Genomic DNA, 19190 nt, shown 5'->3' with positions numbered 1-19190 from the left:
GATACACTTGTAACCAATTATCACATCTGAAAAATAAACAAAATAATTAAGAGACAATACTATACCCTATTAGCAAATCGTTCAAAGAACAAAATAGCCGTCTTTAAAAAAATATTATACTTAATTTGTTCTAGTTTATTGTAAAAATATCTTTGTATAAAGAGTGTTGTTATTTGACACCTTAAAGTGTCTAACACCACATGAGATGATACCCCATCATTAGTTAGTAATACCCCATAATACTTATTAAATTCAAATAAGTAGGACCCGATATTGGATTACACCAATAGCGATATGCCACATACTTGTGGTTTTGAGCACCAGTGGTGCTCCTTAGCAATTGTCTTGTATAAAAGCGCCACAATTAATGCAAAATTTAAATATTTTTGAAGGGTTTATTTAAAACAAGGATGCAAAAAAGAAAAAAAAAAGGGGGTTTCATTTAGAATTAATTACTAGATGTTTGTTAAATCAAAAAGTTAAAATTTACATTTAACTGAAATTAGAGTGTCTACAATTGTATTATTATTCAAATAAAGTTATCCATTTAATTATAACAAAAAAAAAAAAAGCATTTTTAGAAAAGAAAATTGCATTTCTTTCTTCTTCAATGAAAAGCTGTTAAATACATGCATTTAAACTAATAGAATGAAGTTTATTCATTAGTTCATTAGTTCGAACAAGACAATAAAACTAAGAAACTTTCAAAGAAAATTTCGTCCTTTGTAATCTTTGGTTTTTTTTCTACACAGTCAGTCTCCCACGTTGAGATCACTTCGTAAGCTAAGATTTTATGGATTAACATGCAGTAGTACAATTTTGAAATTCAATTCTCACTAATTATACTGCTAACCGGGACTATTGATAACACTTCTGAAAATGCTAACATAGCCCCTGTTATTAAAAGTCCAGTATTTTCTATAACAGTTTTTGAATGTTATGTTCGGTGTTATCTTAAACTATTCAATAACACATTTTTAGGTGCTATAATATTCAAATAATAACATTTAGATAGAGTTTTTGGTTATAAATTTGAAGTTTAATCTTGTACTTTTTTCATAACACTTTTCAACTGTTACATTTGATTATTTTGATAACATTTTCAGTTTGTTATATTATATAAACCATAACGATTTTTTACGCTTATAATATGTTTTTAAATCATAACATATAGTAATAAAATTTTAAATTTTATTTTGATAAGTATACTTATATGGTTTTTCTTTTAATTAAAAGATTTTCATTATTGTATTTTGATAAAAAAAAAATTCAAAATTAATCATAAAATGTAATTCTCAATAGATTGATAAACCATAAGTATTACTTTAAACAATAACTAATTCAAACTATAAATGTGTCTACTTCATGAGAACTTAGTTCTAACTTAAGTTTGAAAGCATAACATAATAAAGTTTTATAATCTTGAACAATTTTTACTTCAAAAATGAAAAATAGAAACATTACAAGATACACAAAAGTAAACCATGCGTGAAACTTGCTCCATCCTTCAATTCATCATCCTTTGTGCACTTGCTCCATATCTCTCTTCAACAACCTTATCCATTTCCAAATTTAGTCTAAAGCTCTTCCTCTTTTCATTGAGGAGTTTAACTAATTTTCTTGTAGGTATGTGTTTTGGCCTCTTTCCTTTTGTAGATGGAGGTGACATATCTTGTACTTGGCAAACTCTTTGATTAGTTTCTAATCAACCGTTTCTATAATTTGTACGAATTTTGATGAGTTACAAAAATCATATATAACAACATATTATCAATTATCACAAAAAAAAACTTATAATAAAAGTCAGAAAGAAAAAAATAAACAGTCATTCTTGGCATCAAAGAAATAAAAATTCAAAGTGTCATACTAATAGTAAAAGAGCGGATAAGCATCTCTTGGTCCATTTTTGCCACTTTTATCCTCATATTATTTATATTTACTTTTTCCACTCCATAAAAATGTAGAATTTTTACATTACATACGACTGTGTTTAGTAGCCACTGCCATCAAAAAATAAATAAATAAAAGACATGTTGACTAAGAGAATATTCTTAGTGCCAGCACTTAGTCTACTTAGTGACTAAGAGAATATATATATATGTGAGGTATCTTTACATATCCTATGTACTTCTTTGTAGAATTTTTGGTTCCTATAAGTGTATATCTAACAAGTATAGAATGCCAAATTGCTATACTCCTCTTGAAGAGTTTCTTTATACTTTTGGAGGACCCTGGCATTTCTCAGTTTCTTTAGTGTAATGATTTGATTTGAACCCATAAGTAGATCACTAGTATTACATCACAATAGCTGTCATAGAAAACTCTTGCTTGGAGAACCTAGAAGCAACATGATTCTTCATTGTACAATATTTGCATATTCAGGTGAGGGTTAAGGTAGAAATAGAAGAAAGACTTGGATTTTGGGATGATTGTGAAATTGAGGAAGAACTTTTAAAGGACAACTTTAAATTCTAAGATTTTAGCTGTTTACTTTCTACATGAATGGAACTCACTATGTCTATTGGAAAGGATCATTCTGCTCTGTCTCAGAGCTGGTGTTTTGCACAAAACCAACAATGAGACAGTCAATCATTTATTTATTCATTGCCTTTTTCTGAAAGATTGTGGATAATGTAAAACTATTTATAGTTGGAGGCTTTTTGGATTACTTTACAGTACTCTGTAAATTTGTTAAGTTTCAATTTTTAGGAGTGGGTAACGAAAATAGAAAGTAGCTGTGGGATTCTGCTGTGATGGCTATTTGTTGGTCATTGTGCTTAGAAAAGGACAAGATAAATTTTTTAATATTGAAAAAGAGATTGATATTATGTGGGCTAAAGTAGGCATCTCAGTGATTTGTTTAAAAAGAATTCAGAAATTGTATTTTTGGTTTTTCAAGAGATTGAGCATTTTTTGTTATTTGGATTTCAGTGGACTTTTCATCTCTTTTATATTTTGTCTTTGACAATAGTAGGGTCTAGTTCTTATTAAACAAAATAAAATAATGTATAAATAATATGTTTTCTAAAGTCTATGGTTTAGCTCATTTCATTTTGTCAAACTTTCTGATTATGTTCATTGTGTTTCTCTCACACATAGATTATGATGAGAAGGCTGAAGATGCTGTTGATTATGAAGACTTTGATGAGCAATATGAAGGACCAGAGGTTCAAGCGGCCACTGAGGAGGACTATCTTTTGCCCAAAAAGGCATACATTTCTAATTCATTAGCTACTTTGAAGCCTACTGCATCTGTATTTGACGATGGAAATTATGATGAAGAAATTGAAGAGGAACAAGAGGTGGTTGATAATGATTCAAAGGTTCAGAACACTCTTTTGGGTAGGCTTGGTTAAGACTTTTATTTTGGCAACTTTTCTGTTAACTGTTCAATATTTTATAGAAGCGTATCATTTCTTTATTTGGTTGCTATCATGCATGTATAATTTTGTTTTGTTTTTGAATGTTTGTTTTCATACACATTCCAGCTTAAACTGTTTTCAAATGACTGCACTTTTTAGGCCTTCTTGCTTGGTAACATAATTATTTTTTTGCACCCTGAAAGTCTAGAACAGACATGATTTTGGTTTAAAAAAATAGAAACATGCCTGGATACTATAAATTGCAGCTTATAAGAAAGGCAAAAACTATGTTTGGGAGCCTTCCAAAAATAAGAAAAACAAAACTCCATTGCTATGGATAGAAGATATTGTTTTCAACTTCCCGAAAGATAGAGAGAAACAGTAATAAATGTTATATCAAACACCTTTAGGAATATGCTATAAATGTAAAGTATTTGTATTTGTGGGTATATGTTTTCAATACAAAGTCCATATATGCATGTATCCAGCAATATGTATTTGAGGAATGAACATGCCTACCTAGGACACAAACACAACATTTATTGATCAATGAAATAGTTGTAGAATGAGGGAGATCATACATTGCTTTTACGAAAAATAGAGAAGAATATGTACCAGCAGTTTAAGCTTGAGGGCTTTGGCAGTTTTGATGTCTACTGCTAATTGGTCAGCTAATTCTTGCAAGTTTAGGTGTTTGTGTTGAGAACTGATCTAGAATTTATCGCTGAATTAAATTCAATCGTTTTTGTTGATTTATGGTACTATTCTTTTTTCTGTTATTTGGCTGCTATGATGTTGAGTGTGTGCTGTTAGGTATTTATTAAGATTTATTTTTTATTATAAGAAACCAGATTGTATTACAAAGAGATGATGGGAAATCATCCGTATTACAGTCTAGCCACTGCCAGCAAAAACTAAGTAAATAAATAAAAGACATGTTTTCAAGAGTTCTTCGCTAAAAATACACAAATAAGAAACAACAAATTAATGAGCTGAAGTATAAACTGAAATTTCCATTGATTACAACTTTAAATGTCAAGTGCAACATCTTCTACAATTTACAAAAAACACAACAATAATCAAACTAATATACCCTCACAATCATCTCTAACATATTGTTCATCTTCCACTACATTATATAATCTAGATTCAGTAACTTCAGACATTATAGGCATGAATTCTTGCTCATCATAATTTTCCATGTCATAAAAACCTCTAGGGGGTGCCCTAATCACTTCAGACATTATAGGAATGAATTCTTGTTCTTTTTTTTTTTTAATAAATTAACAATTGTTCTTTAATTAAACACAAAAGGCACTAGCTGCTAGAACAGACAAAAAAAAAATTCCCAATTTTATGTGTGAACGGGAAGACTAGAGCTAGCTAGCTAGCTTAATCTGTGTATATTCATACAACGATATTGTACTAAAATAATTTTATATATCATCTTCTCCCATACATACATGCTTTAATATTCTCTTTATTAATATATCACCAAATATTTTTTTTTGGTTCTATTGTCAATTGATTATATGCTAAAACCTTGAATTAGTGCAGCTCTGATGGTATACATTTCTATATTGGAGCAACAAGCAAAGTATGTGGATGCTTCGGAAATTCTCACTGGGAATTTAGGATCTCTGTTAATGATTGAAGTTGATAAACTACGTATACAGGTACTTTAGAAGATTTATTTGCACTGTTTGATGTTTTTGGCTTGTCACCTACTCATGAACTCGTGAATATTGGTTATTACATTACATCTTATGAAGCATATTACATTCATGTTTACAGAGGTTTAAGAAAATGGATAATTAATATAGGGTAATAATATTGATCCTCTAATCTTTTATAGGTGTATACAAAAGGGATACTAATCTTTTGAAGTTTATTAGATATACATCAAATAACTAACAGAAAATCAGAAAACATTCCAGCCATATTTATTAATCAACCATCAATCATTATCAATTCAAAATATTCAAACAACACGCAAGTTTTCTTCCTTATCTCGCCGCAGCACACAAATTTCTCAGAACCTACTTCACTAATACACACAAGTTCTCAACCTTCCGTTATCCCCGCAGCACACAATAATAATAATCTCAGAACCTACTTCACTATGGATGAATATCTAAGATATTCAAACTCCTCTAACATTTGCAAAGTATTTTAACAAAAATAAAAGAAAGCATACCTCTTGCAAACTGCTGCAAATAAAGTTCCCTCCAATTTGAAATCCAATGAAGCCACTAAAATGAAAGCAAAATTACATACCAATTAATAAACTATCAACATCATTCGACCTTTAATTAGGAGTCATCATTAAAAAAAATTACAACTCTTACAACCAAGAAACTATCCAAACCCACTATAGAGTCCTTGGAAACTAGAGCTCACAAAATAAAAAGAACAACAAAAATCTTAAATACAACGACAAGAGGCAGCAAAAGCAGCAAAAAAACTAATAGCAAAGGCCAACAATAATGCAACAGTTTGAAATAAAACCAACAATAAAAAGAAAAGCAGACACTACACACATAGAAAGAACAAAAAACCAAAAACAGTTTGTATTCCAATTTAAAAGGATGAAAAAAATCAGATTTATTATCAATACAAATAAGGGAAATGATAAATCCATGAAAGTTTGTTCTATCTTGAGCATTTTCTCTACAATAATGAATACCTTGAAAGTGAAAAAATAGCCAAATGAACCAAACCTAGCTGAGATGAAAATATGAGATCCCTTTATATATGCCTCAGTTCCCCAAAAGGTAACAAAAATAAAAACAGGGTCAAGAAAACACACAAGGACCGTCATTCCCCAAAAGCTATTACAGCCAATGAAGAAGAGTGATATTGGTTCATTATCAATGGTTCAGTGGAAATAGATATTAAAAATGATAGGTTCATATACAGTTGCTTTACCACCATGGACTGTCTTGACTCTTGAGACCAATTTTATTCCCATATAAGCCTTTCAATGAATACTAATAATAGCCAAATAGAAAAGAAAATGCAGAGAACATCTCTTTGATTAAACTGACCAACAATAAAATTCAACAAGAGTGGGATGGAGTGAAGAAAAGAGAAGCCCTTAGATGGTTTAGCAGCAAAAACTCATATCAAAACAAATGTAGATTGCTTTATTTATTATCACCTATTAGAACAGTTCATGTATATGCATAGCTAAGAAAATACATTATATATTATCTTAATCAATAAAGAAAATCAGTAGAACAAGAAACCTTATGACTTATGACTATAATTAAAACGTAACTGAACATGTTATATATGCAGCAATTATATACAATCACTATTGTAAACACCAATCATAACTCAGACAACTACAGCTGAAGTCCTCAACCTTAAGAGGAATAATCTCAAGACATTGCATCAACTTATAAAAAGAAAATGCTAACATTACTTGTACACGTATATTCCATAAATTTTTTTAAAAAAAAAGGCACATGGGACAAGAATAAACCACCACCCCACAAGAGAACCCTATTGGCATCCTCCAACTAATTACTACGAACCAATTCCTCTGCCACAACTAAGTAAGCATAAATCATACTAAAGCCCCACCAATATTAGTTTTCAAATTCTCTTATAACATAAAATATAGTTTTCAATACATTTAAGTTATTTACCATATCAATCTATGCAAATAATAAGATTTTTGAACAATTTTAAATCTAACACGCATCTTTAAATAAAACTCACTTGCTAGAATGCTGCTAAGACTCTTCTCAACTGCTTTTCCAAGAATATCATTGTTTGCATAATCCATTTCCACTCTTTTCATCTCCCAAAATCTATTTTAAAATTAATAAGAAAAAAGAAATCATTCCTTTTAAATCGAAGTCAATAATATTAAGTGAACTAATCTAAAAGCATGTTGCTTCATGCATTTTAATTTCTCATTAAGCCCTGGCTAAAAGCAATCAATACAAAATATTATATAACCACTATGTCAAAAAGTAATCAGTTGAATATTTATATTAGATGAAATTAACGCATAAATGATCAACTCTTAATATACCTTAATGTAGCAACAAGGAAGGGGTGGCCCTACACGGCCCACTGCTGTGTCATCTGCCTCAGAAAAAGCAGCTCCAGCAAAAGTTTCCGTCAAGCCAAATCCTTGGCCAATAGGAGCCCTATTTAAGCATAATCAACCAAAAAGAAAAGTATGCAATAATAAACAATAGATACACATGAAATGAAAAATAACACGACCCATTGCAAGAATTTCACAGTGCATAGTTAGTCTAGCATGGAACTAAATATTGAAGTATTAGCATCTAAATGAATTTAGACGAGTGATTGCGTGCATATAAGTATGATATATAACTTCACATGTGGACACACTAATCTAGTAGAGTTTGCAATCCAATAATTTAACCTTTTAATCGTATTAAATAACAAGGTTAAACCTCAAATTCAATTATTGTAAATCTCAAGAATATGAAATAATTACATTGATGAAGTGTTGTGAATCCGCAGATAAAGGAGCTCCACCACAGAGCATAGATCTAATATCTCCTCCAAGTACAGAGCGTATTTTCTTAACGATGATTAAATCCCACATCATTTTTTCCAGTCCCCAGTCCCCAAGCCCCAAACCAGCTTCCTTCTACAGCTGTCAGTCGACGTGTATATGCAAATGTAAAAAGAGTCTTCGCTAGACCCCCAGTATCAAAGCTAAAAAACCAAATACACAAGACTGAGTTTCATCTGGATGTTGACTTTATCACTACATTACATCATTCATTCTATTTCAGACATAGAACTATGACATAACTAATCTTATTCAAAATAAATTTAACACATCGTCTAATTAACCACAAAGCCTAAGACTGATGAGCAAAATACCCTCTCCAATTCCAGTAAAACCAAACAGTGTATCACTAGGCAGAAAGTTTATCCAAGTAATCTACCTCCAACCCGGCAACTTTCGACTCCATGCGAATGCCTGAACAATTCAACACCATTACAAATTTTTTCAAGGCAATTTTAATGTAGCTAGTTTAATCTAATCTCAAGATGCAACTTCTTAAAGTTTAAGTTTCCTTCTCAATTATGAGTTATGTTTCTCCATGGACGCCGGACATGAACACAAAAGGTTTACAGGAGTAACACAACATGTATTCAAAGGATTTTTACTATGGAGAAATCCTTCAAAATGAGCCAAATGGGTTTTGTTTCATGTCTCAACATGTCATTATGTAATTTCAATTATGTCAATGTAAACATGCTCATATATTTTTTTTTAAAACCATAAATTCTGGTATCTTATGGGTTATCTCCTCAAAGTTTAAACTAACAATTGGAGATTTCCTAGTTCATCAATTATGATTTGTAAATCTCCCAACTAGAGTAGGCTATCCACAAACCCAGATTAGCTGTTTGCCTAATGCACCAATGATTTTCCAAAAAACAAACACTTATCACCTATATAAAATCCAAAAAATAAGAAAGAAAAAAAGAAGGGAGATCCCTAACCTAAGCTACCGATCATCTCTGCTCTTCTTTCTACAAATGCTTCATCCGACCCTCTATTCTCCCATTTTTGAATACTTGAGCCACCATTAGAACTCTTCTCTGTGTGTGCCGCCGCCTCCTACTTCAAATCTTTGAGTCGCTGGCTTCTGAAGAAACATTTGAGCCAACGCCGGTCCTAGCTCGTTTAGAGTTGCCGCTGCCGCCGATCCTAGCTCAGACAGTCGTTTAGCCTCTGTAACCTGTAACATTTCGCGTACTTTTTTTTCTTTTAAATACTTGGTTTTCTAATTATTTTATCAAGAACCTAGTTATTGTTAGTAAATTTTATGTGGATTGTTTGTTAAGGTTTGATTTTTGGATTGGTATTGGTGGCTTTGAAGTTTTGTGATTGGTCTTGGTGGCTTTGAGGGTTTGATTTGTCTATGTTGTTTTGTTTTTAGATTTTATATTTTGGTACTTTCTTGCTGAATTGTTGTTAGTGTTTGTTGATGATGAATCTGTCGATTTTGCACCATTTGGGCAATTCTCTGTTTTGGCTTTGGGCTCCTAGTCTCTTAGGTAGAATTAAACAATAAAACCTTCTGATATGATGATAATGCTCTTTGTTTTAGATGATTTGTTTGTGAGCTTCAAGTGTTGTGATTCAATCAACACTATTTATTTTTTAAGGTTATCTTCGTTTGTGGTGTTTTTTGGTTGTCTCTTGGTTATTTGAATCAGAGACATTTTTTAGTATGTTTTAATCTGATGATTTTTTTTTTCAGTTTGTTTTAATCTGATAATTTAAATCATGATCACGATGCCTTCATTATATTACAAGTTTTTACATGATTCATATTGATTTGTTCCCTATGCAAATAGCTAGATTGATTAAGAGTATGGTTTATTTGGAATAGTTTTTTCAATATGCGCAGCTTTATAATTTGTATATTTGTATTTAAGTCATGATTATGTCTTTGTTATTTGTACAAGCTTTATCTACGATACATTTTGATTAATATATTCTACAAGTATTTGAGAAATAATTTTCATGCTTCTCTCTGCTTATTCTTTATCAGAGCATTGTGGTTTGCCTTATTCTTTATCAATTTTTTATGTTGGGAATGGTTGTGAACTTAGTGAATAAATTCTGGGCTTTTGGTTTTGATATTGAGAATTGAGAAATAAATTTAAAGAATAATATTAAACATATATGGAATTGTTTTTTTAATATGTGCAGCTTTATAATTTGTATATTTCTATAATGCCTTAAGTATTTGTACAAGTTTTATCTATATACATTTTGATTAGTATATATGAAACTAAGTTTGGGATGTTTGATATTGTAGACTGAACTTTGTTTTTGGAGAGATGACTAACATATTGGTATGTCAGCAAAAATTTTGAATCTGATTTTTAGTTAGTTATTATTTTGAGTTTGAATTTGATTTTTGATCTATATGCAAGTATGTTTTGAATCTGAATTTTTATTTCCTTAAAGGGGAAGGGGTAAATCTGATTTTTATTTTGAGTTTAACTGTGAAAGATTTATGTGTCTGTTGTTTGGTTCATATTTCATATTCATTTGATATTAAATATATATATGTTATTTTGGTTATGTTTTGAATTTTTATTTCTTTGATATTGAGAATAGATAAATTAGTTTGAAGAATAAAATTAAAAGCAAACAACAAAACATGAAACTAAGTTTGGGATGTTTGATATTGTAGTTTGATATATATATATATATATAAGATTAACTTATCTTGTATATGATCAGCCGCCACATCTCATTCTCTCCAACAATCTCTCTTTCTTCTTCTTCTTTCTACAATGCTTTAGCTGACCCTTACGTGAGTAATACCAGTCGACCTTGGAGTCCCCTTCTTCTTCGTCTCTCTCTGTTTGTTCAACTTGTCACTTGCAATCCCCTTCTGCCGTTTCCATTGACGAGCTCTGTAAGCCGCCGCCACTGCCTCCATTTTACTAGCCTAAAGCTGCCTCCGGAGCCACCCATAACCGCCTTTGTCTCAGTCTTTGTTGATAACGATTTTTTACTCTATACGTTTGTGGTTTGTATTTAGTTTTTATTTCTTTGTTTGTAGTGGGTATTGTTTTTTTAAATCTGATTATGTCTTTGTGTACTGAATATGCTTAGTTTGTGTTTTGTTTCTTTTCAGAAGCAGTGTGCTGGGTCATGGCTTTGGATTGCAGTGGCTAGGTTGCAGCTTGGAATGGCTTGGTAGATTTTTGTTTGAGGTATATTTTTGTTTGCATTGCACCTAATGCATATCTTAGTTGTTATTGAGTTGTATGTATCTTAGATGTTATGGAGTTGTGTTTTTGATCAGAGGCTTTGAGTTGTTTTCCTTGTTCTAATACGTTTGTTATATTGCATTGTCCTTAGTTTTTGAGTTGTGATTCATTACTTTGATTCACTGTCTTTTTTTGTCACTTTTAAGTCTGTGATAGTCTCTTAGTCCGTTTATTACATTTCTGTATATTATATATCTCAAAATATGTTAGACACAAACTAATGGTAATAATGGGAAGTGTTTAAAGTATGTTGTTGAGTACATTTTGAATCTGTTCAATGATTTTATTTTGTTTCTGATTATTTTTCGGATCTGTTATTCGATCCTATTGTATGATTACATTTTTTCTTTTGTGCAAGTGTTTGATCTGATGTAGCATTTAGTTCTAGGGATCTTGTCTAATATATGTATTTATTTTTTGAACTTATTTTATTGCAATCAAAGAACAGCTTAAGCTCTATTTTTTCTGTGAATCTTTGAAATCTCATTAGTTGTTTTTTATGCAATCAATTTATATGGACTTTGTATGCTGACCTATTCTTCTTAATCTTTTATTTGTTTAGGATTATTTAAGAGCCCATTTCGCTATTATTTAGGAGCTCTGTTTTGGAGAATGATTTATGATTTATTTTAAAGAGTGTTATTAGTTGGTATGTTGAGTTTAACTGTTAGAAATGTATACTCTTAATTTTCGGTGATAAATAAAGTGTCTAGAATAGCTTAAAACTTGTGGGACACACTTAAAATAAATAAGTTTAAATTTTTTTTAAAACTTCTATAGTGTTTGTTAAAAATAATTTTTAATAATTAAGTTGAAATACTTCTTTTGTGTGTGTCATGCTATAAATAAAAATTTAAGAAAATAGTGGATAACCACAGTAGCAACTTATTCAAGTCGGATTGCTACACATTGTGAGTTGTGTTCAACTTATCCCAGGCAGTCGTGAGAGGTTGCTGGAAATGATGTCCCAACAGAGATCCATAGAGCACTGCCATCACAATCAGAAGGGTTTACTGCAACCACCTCTTACTGTCTTAGAGGGTAAGTTTCTCTTTCTTATTTCCTTTTTTCCCTTGGGAGATTGCTACCATTTTTTAGTTAATAAAAAATTAAGTATAATTTTAATTAGCCTCCTCCTTTGGAAATAAGAAGAATTGGGTCCCAAATTTTTGTTCATGGATATCCACTGCCTGATATTTCTTGGCCTATAAAAATTAATGATCATCACTTTCAGATACAGATACAGATTTTGGTTCATGATCATCACTTTCATTAACCATGTTGAATGCCACATTGCAAGAAAATGTTTCATCAATACTTTCCATCTCATTTTTCCTATTTTTGGTAATGTGTCGTTTATGTAATTTTGGTGTGGTTTTTTTGTCCGACAATTAGTGTCGTTTTATGACACTGTTGTTTGTGCTTTTTGTTTAGAAAATTACATTATATATTCAAAATTTATAATTTAATTTACAGTTTATAATTTTTGTCAGTTACGAAATAAATCCCACACTGCTAACAAAGTTGTCTTCTTTTGGTATGTATCTATGCTTCTTTTTCTCACTTGATATCATTGCTGTCCACCAAGTATATGCTGAAATGTCTGTTAAGTAAGATACTGGGCTCTAACACTTTAATTCAGTTTTATTTTTTATTTTTTTATTTCATGAATGGATTGGTTTGACACATTACAGTAGCGCCTCTTATATTTTTTTGGTTTTCATATCATTGCTGCTTTGGCTACGGCACTTTACACAAATTTCAGCTTTAATATAAGGTAACAGAGTCTGTTAGTTCTTCAGCTGCTCTTGCTGGGGTTCTTTCTTTTTTCTTGTAAGGAATTTTCTGAAATTACAACTTCACTGGTTTGTTTGGTTTGACCATAATGGAATAAGAAAGTATGAGATAAAATATATAGTTCGAGGAAGGAAGGGAGGGAGAAATTTACAACTTTACCGGTTTGGTTTGATCAGCTCAGTAGTCATAGCAATAATGGGGCTTTTCATATCATTACTGGTTTCACTTATTTTCTTTTCACTTGTTATAAGGGAACTATCTGTTAGTTCTTCAACTGCTCTTGTTGGTGTTGTTTCTTTTTCTTGTGTGTAAGTTGCCAAAATTACAACTTTGCTAGTTTGGTTTGAAATATCATTTTTAAGTGGTTATCTCATAATAATTTTTCAAAATCCTAAATAGAGTTTTCATTTTTTTTTTTGCAGATTTCATCTTGTTTTTTGAGGGGGATTTTATCTTAATAAGAGATGATGATAATTAGGAGACAAATGGGTTATCGCATCACTGCACTCTTCCCTGCATATGCGCACAAGTTTAAAGCTTATTCAAGTTCCATTTCTGTTTGTGGGTTTGCTCGCTCTTGTTTAGCCAATCCAAATGAGGTGGCTATATTTTTGGGAAGGAATAATGAATTCCCGCTTGAGATGAAGTCTTTCTCGACTATGACAGGAACAATATTGGTACAGGCTGGAGACCCAGCTAGGATAAGTGTGGAAATAGAGAATGCACTTGATGAGCATAGACTTGAAGATACGTGGGAATTTTATAAACAACATATGCAGATAGATGGGTTCCCTAGAAAGTCTGTTGTGAATAAACTTCTTGCAGCTTTTGCTGAAAGCCTTGATGTTCTGTGGTTAGAGAAGGCCTTTGGGATGGTAGAACGAATTTTTGAGAAAGGAAAACAGAATTTATTACAGAAAGAGACACTAATTTATCTCTCTATTTCTCTAGCGAAAGTCCAATTGTCGGTTCCTGCATCAACTATTTTGAGAAAGTTGGTGGAAATGGAGCAATTTCCTCCCGTTTCTGCTTGGTCTGCAACCTTGGCATATATGTGTCAAACTGGTCCTGGGGCTTATCTTGCAGCTGAGTTGATTCTTGAGATTGGTTATCTTTTTCAAGATAGTAGGATTGATCCACGGAAAAAGAGTAACGCACCTTTGCTGGCTATGAAGCCTAATACTACTGCTTTCAACATTGCTTTGGCCGGGTGCCTCTTGTTTGGAACACATAGGAAAGCAGAGCAGCTCATTGACATGATGCCTCGAGTTGGTGTGAAACTTGACTCTGACTTACTGATAGTCATGGCACATATATACGAGAGAAATGGACGAAGAGAAGAGCTTAGGAAACTCCAACGGTACATAAATGATGCACACAACCTAAGTGATGTTCAATTGCGACAGTTCTATAATTGTTTGCTTACATGCCATTTGAAATTGGGTGATCTTGGTTCTGCATCAAACATGGTTTTAGAAATGCTTCGGAAAGCAAAAGTAGCTAGGTCCTCTTTTGCTGCTGCATCGATAGTAATTGATGCTGTTGGAAATGAAGGCAAATCCTCTTGTGTTCTTGGTTCCAGGTTGACTTCGAGCCATGAAGAATCTAGAGGTTTGGAATATGATAGACCAATTAAAATCTCCCTGGTATCTTATGAGGAGTATTTAAGAGATCAGAACTTTGTGAAACTCGATACTGAAGCAAAGGAGGTGCTGAATACCATGTTAGCTAAGCTGCAAACTCAAGTTGAACTGTTAACATCTGAACGAGGTATCATCCAACCAACTGAGGAAATTTTGGTGAAATTAGTGAAAGCATTTCTAGAAGCAGGAAAGATTAAAGATTTGGCAGAGTTTCTCATCAAGGTAGAGAGAGAAGATTCTCCAGTTTCCAATGATGATTCAATGATAGTTCATGTCATAAGTTCATGCATATCGCTTGGTTGGTTAGACCAAGCACATGACCTTTTAGATGAGATGGTATTGGCTGGTGTCAGCATTGCTTCTTCTGTATATTCTTCTCTCTTAAAAGCATATTGTCAAGCAAACCGAGTAGGAGACGTTGCAGCACTTCTTCGCGATGCTCGTAGGGCAGGAATCCAACTAGATTCTAGCTCTTATCAGGCATTGCTTCAGTACAAGGTGATGCAAGAAGATACACAAGGAGCCCTCCATCTATTCAAAGAGATGAAAGTAGCAGAGATATCGAAAACTGGTCATCAAGAATTCGAGAAGTTGGTCAAGGGATGTGAAGAGGGAAATGAAGCCAAGTTAATGGGAAAACTTTTGCACGAAATCAAGGAAGGGCAAAGAGTGGATTCTGGAGTTCATGATTGGAACAATGTAATCCACTTTTTCTCTAAGAAAAGATTGATGCAAGATGCCGAGAAAGCTCTGAAGAAAATGAGGAGTCTTGGTCATACACCAAATGCTCAGACATTCCATTCCATGGTAACTGCGTATGCAGCTATTGGGGGAAACTATATAGAAGTGACAGAACTATGGGGGGAGATGAAATCTCTTGCTTCTGCAACCCCAATGAAGTTTGATCAGGAACTCTTGGATTCTGTGCTTTACACATTTGTGAGGGGTGGGTTTTTCAGCCGAGCAAATGAAGTGGTGGAGATGATGGAGAGAGGTAAAATGTTTGTGGACAAGTACAAATACCGGACTCTTTTCTTGAAGTACCACAAAACACTTTACAGGGGCAAAACTCCCAAATTCCAAACTGAAGGCCAACACAGAAAGAGGGAGGAAGCATTAATTTTTAAGAGGTGGGTGGGATTGAATTGATAATATTTTGGCACCCTACTCTTATAAGCTCTTGTCCAATGCGACTTCATGCAATAGAAAGATGTTTTGGTCCGTCCAGAAAATGGCTGTAAAGATTGATTACTTCTTGGAAGATATTAAATGAAATGACCAAATTGGACTCGTTTATACTCTTACCCTATGACTAAGCTTTTGGCTGAAGTTGAGCAAGAGGAATGGCTGCTCTCTAGAAGACTGTTACATGTCTCCACCAGAATTTCAGAAAAATGAACCTCTTTTTGGATCTCACCTTGGCCAATTCCAGAGCCTTCCGTGGCCTAAGAATTTAGAACATTGTTTTGTTTTTTGGTTTTTTCCCCTCAAATTTCTTGTTTTCTAATTTAATTTCTTTGTTACAAAGAAAAATCATGTAAAGCAAGCCTTCAAATAATTTATACAAGCAATAAACATGGGCTTTAAAAGCTATTTTGATTGAAAATAGTTTTGCAGGATTTTGAATCAGCTGTCTAGTTTTGAGTTGATTTGTATCGAAATCCTCATGGTTTCAAGTTGAAAAATTGGCATATTGGTTTTACAGAATCCAGATTTTGAACTTGTTGTCCAGACTGAATAAGGTTGTAATCTTTAGGCAGTGACCAGGCTCTCGAATTCCTGAGTATATCAATACATATTTTGCTGTTTCTGGTACTTGTCTATGTGATTGAGCTAAATGTGATGTTGGCAATTGGTTAATGAACTTTCTTTTTCCATCACACAAGGCTTCAATTCTTGCACAGAATATTTGGCTAAGAGTAATAAAGGTCACAAGATGAGATGATCATTATGTATCTTACCTTATACTACAACCACATCTTTGTTAATATTATTCTGACACACACTTCTCAATATTAGTATTTTGCCTTATGAATATATTATATAAATTTAATTTTGAGAAATGCTTACTGCTTAACCAACAACAAGTAGTCTTGTTTTTTTAGTTTAAAACTCATAAAGTAGCTTGGTTGATACAAAAAGGAATGAACCCAAAACAACCATGTTAGGTTTTCACATAGCTGACCAAACATTATTGTTAGCATTTCATATATAGAATGCCATGGCCTGAGGACTTGGCACCATATCATGAAAAGTCTTATTCCTAGCATTCAATGGATAGAAGATGTCGTTCCTCAAATAATCCACAGGGGCTTTAATCAGCCACAAATAAGCTCTCTTGACAGAATAACAGTCATGAAAAACTTAAATGAGGCCCCTGTTGCATCGTAATAATCACAGATACTATGCAAATCATCAAAATATTTATGAGTCATCAGGAGGCTCCAGTATTCACAACTTTTACCATCTTTGGTTTTGAAATGAAACTCACATCCAACATTCACAATTTGCAGCAATGAAAACTCGACATCTATTGAAGATCCAAATAGCTATAATAACCACATGTATCCTTAGCTATAATTACTATTTAATGTGCCAAGGAATTCTCTACTTTTCATTTTAAATTTGATTCCTGTTTAATGCTCTGTTTTTTTTTATAGGGTTTATACATTTTTAGATTATGTGTTTTACTTTATTATTTGTTTGGACTCTGTGTTTTTGACAAATTATTTTTTGAATCTTGTGTTTTGTAAAATTGTTCAAATAGTCCCCTAAATCTGATTTTGTTGAACAAAAAATTTAATATAACAACACAATTCTTAGGTAGAATGATTGTATTTTTATTTAGAGTTGTTAGTTTGATGAATTATTTGTCATTTTAGTTAAAAAAAACTTTGGTCAAAATTGGCTTTAGGGTTTTATTTGAACTATATTTTAGAAAACACAGGGTCCAAAACATAATTTGTCAAAACACAGAATCCAAACAGGTAATGAGACAAAACACATGGTCTAAAAATGTATTAACCCTTTTTTAAATGAAACTGTTAGTTTTTTTTTTTTTTTGCAATGCTCAATAATTAGTAAGTATTAATTATCTAGTATTTTGTTATTATCTATGATTTGTGCTAGAATATGTTTTGTTTAATTAAGATATATCCCTCCCTCATCATATATGGTGTTTAATTAACAAGCTATTAATATATCAAGAAATTTCTCAAGACTTTCTACTTTAAATATTGATTAATGTACACAAAGAATGTGGTAATTTAATCGTACGAAGATAAAACAAAAACACAAAATGTGTTGAGAGATTATTTTAAAAGTTATTAATTTGACTTTTTCTCCACACGTGTCTTCCACGTTTAGACTATATGCACGAAGACTTGATTGGTTGACTTAGAAAACTGGTGAACTAATTAATAATTGATTGAAATATGTTAGTGCGTGGAAAGTGGTATAGTAGAATAGGGTTGATGGTGAGAAGCATGAGCTTTTATCTCAAAATTAATTGTTGAATGCATCCACATATTTTCTATGTGAGATATTTTTCTCTAACATAATATTATCATTTATATCATATATTTTAAATCTCATATTATTCTTTACTTGATTATAATTAATTACTGATTCTCATATAATTATATTCTTTAAGTAAGTATTGTTCCAAAAATTGTTTCTCTTACCATCATTATCATATTCTTTACTTAATTATAATAAGATCTTATGTTTGAAATACACTTATTTGAAATACAAAATACAAATACAGGCAAAGCTATTTTATGAATTATCAAATAAAGAATTTGAACATATAAAGAAGACATCAAACCAAACCAAAGTATCAAAATAACACGCAATATGAATAGGGTTAAAAAAAGAAGTAAAATGTACGTTTTGTTTATAGAATTTTTTAAAAGTCATGAGAACAGTTTCTTTTGTATATTTAACTTAGTTGATTCTTCAGCGTTAAAATTACACTAATAATGAAAAATGAAAAAGTAGAATTGATGCTTTCAAATTAATACATGTTTTTTCTACCATCGTGACTTTTTTTATTTTCACACATCATTTTCATATAAAAAAAATTAAAATTGTTAAGAAAAATACATTAGGATATATTTGGTTCATGGTTAAGAAAATAAAAATTAATTTTTGTCAAATATATATATATAATTTAACCTGAAGAGTATTTTTTTCAACAAATTGTTTATTCATTCTATTCAATTATCAACCAAACATAGAAATACTTATTTAGCTATTGATTTCATAACTCCAATAAAACAACATATATAATCACTTTATTATTTCTATTCTATTTCATTTTCATTACTCCAAAAAATTATGAAATTGATAAACTACATCTTGTCACATCATAAAGTAGATATAGAACCAATCAACGCGTTATGACTAATATTTTTAACTTTACAATTAAGAAATTTCCTATTAATATTCTTTAACACAAATTGAAATGGGTAGCTAGTGACCAAAAGAAAGAAAAAAAAAGTCCTAATAAACTAATAAACAAAATTCTAGCTATATTATAATAATAGCGACAAACCAGTAATAATTAGTAAAAATTTAATAATCA

The 19190-nt window shown here is 31.5% G+C and overlaps 1 protein-coding gene across 12 annotated transcripts; it reads left to right on the top strand.

Annotated features, from left to right (window-relative positions):
• Positions 1 to 8867: 8867 nt before the first annotated feature.
• LOC133781475 (pentatricopeptide repeat-containing protein At1g03100, mitochondrial-like) lies at positions 8868 to 16420 on the top strand. Of its 12 annotated transcripts, none has more exons than XM_062220472.1 (5): positions 8868 to 9111; positions 10692 to 10921; positions 11030 to 11108; positions 12106 to 12206; positions 13385 to 16420. In XM_062220472.1, the coding sequence occupies exon 5, from the start codon at positions 13427 to 13429 to the stop codon at positions 15752 to 15754; it is 2328 nt and encodes a 775-aa protein (XP_062076456.1). In that variant the 5' UTR covers positions 8868 to 9111; positions 10692 to 10921; positions 11030 to 11108; positions 12106 to 12206; positions 13385 to 13426; the 3' UTR covers positions 15755 to 16420. The 12 variants fall into 12 exon arrangements, with proteins under 12 accessions (XP_062076456.1, XP_062076452.1, XP_062076455.1 ...); XM_062220468.1 differs by having other exon boundaries at positions 12102 to 12206; XM_062220471.1 differs by having other exon boundaries at positions 12047 to 12206.
• Positions 16421 to 19190: the final 2770 nt, after the last annotated feature.

The sequence above is a fragment of the Humulus lupulus genome, chromosome 6 (assembly GCF_963169125.1).
Source record: "Humulus lupulus chromosome 6, drHumLupu1.1, whole genome shotgun sequence".
NCBI lineage: Eukaryota > Viridiplantae > Streptophyta > Magnoliopsida > Rosales > Cannabaceae > Humulus > Humulus lupulus.
This window is presented reverse-complemented; position numbering and strand designations above follow the sequence as displayed.

Coding starts and splice junctions, on each gene's coding strand:
- LOC133781475 (XM_062220478.1), top strand. CDS start 13,427: ATGATGATAATTAGGAGACAAATGGGTTATCGCATCACTGCACTCTTC.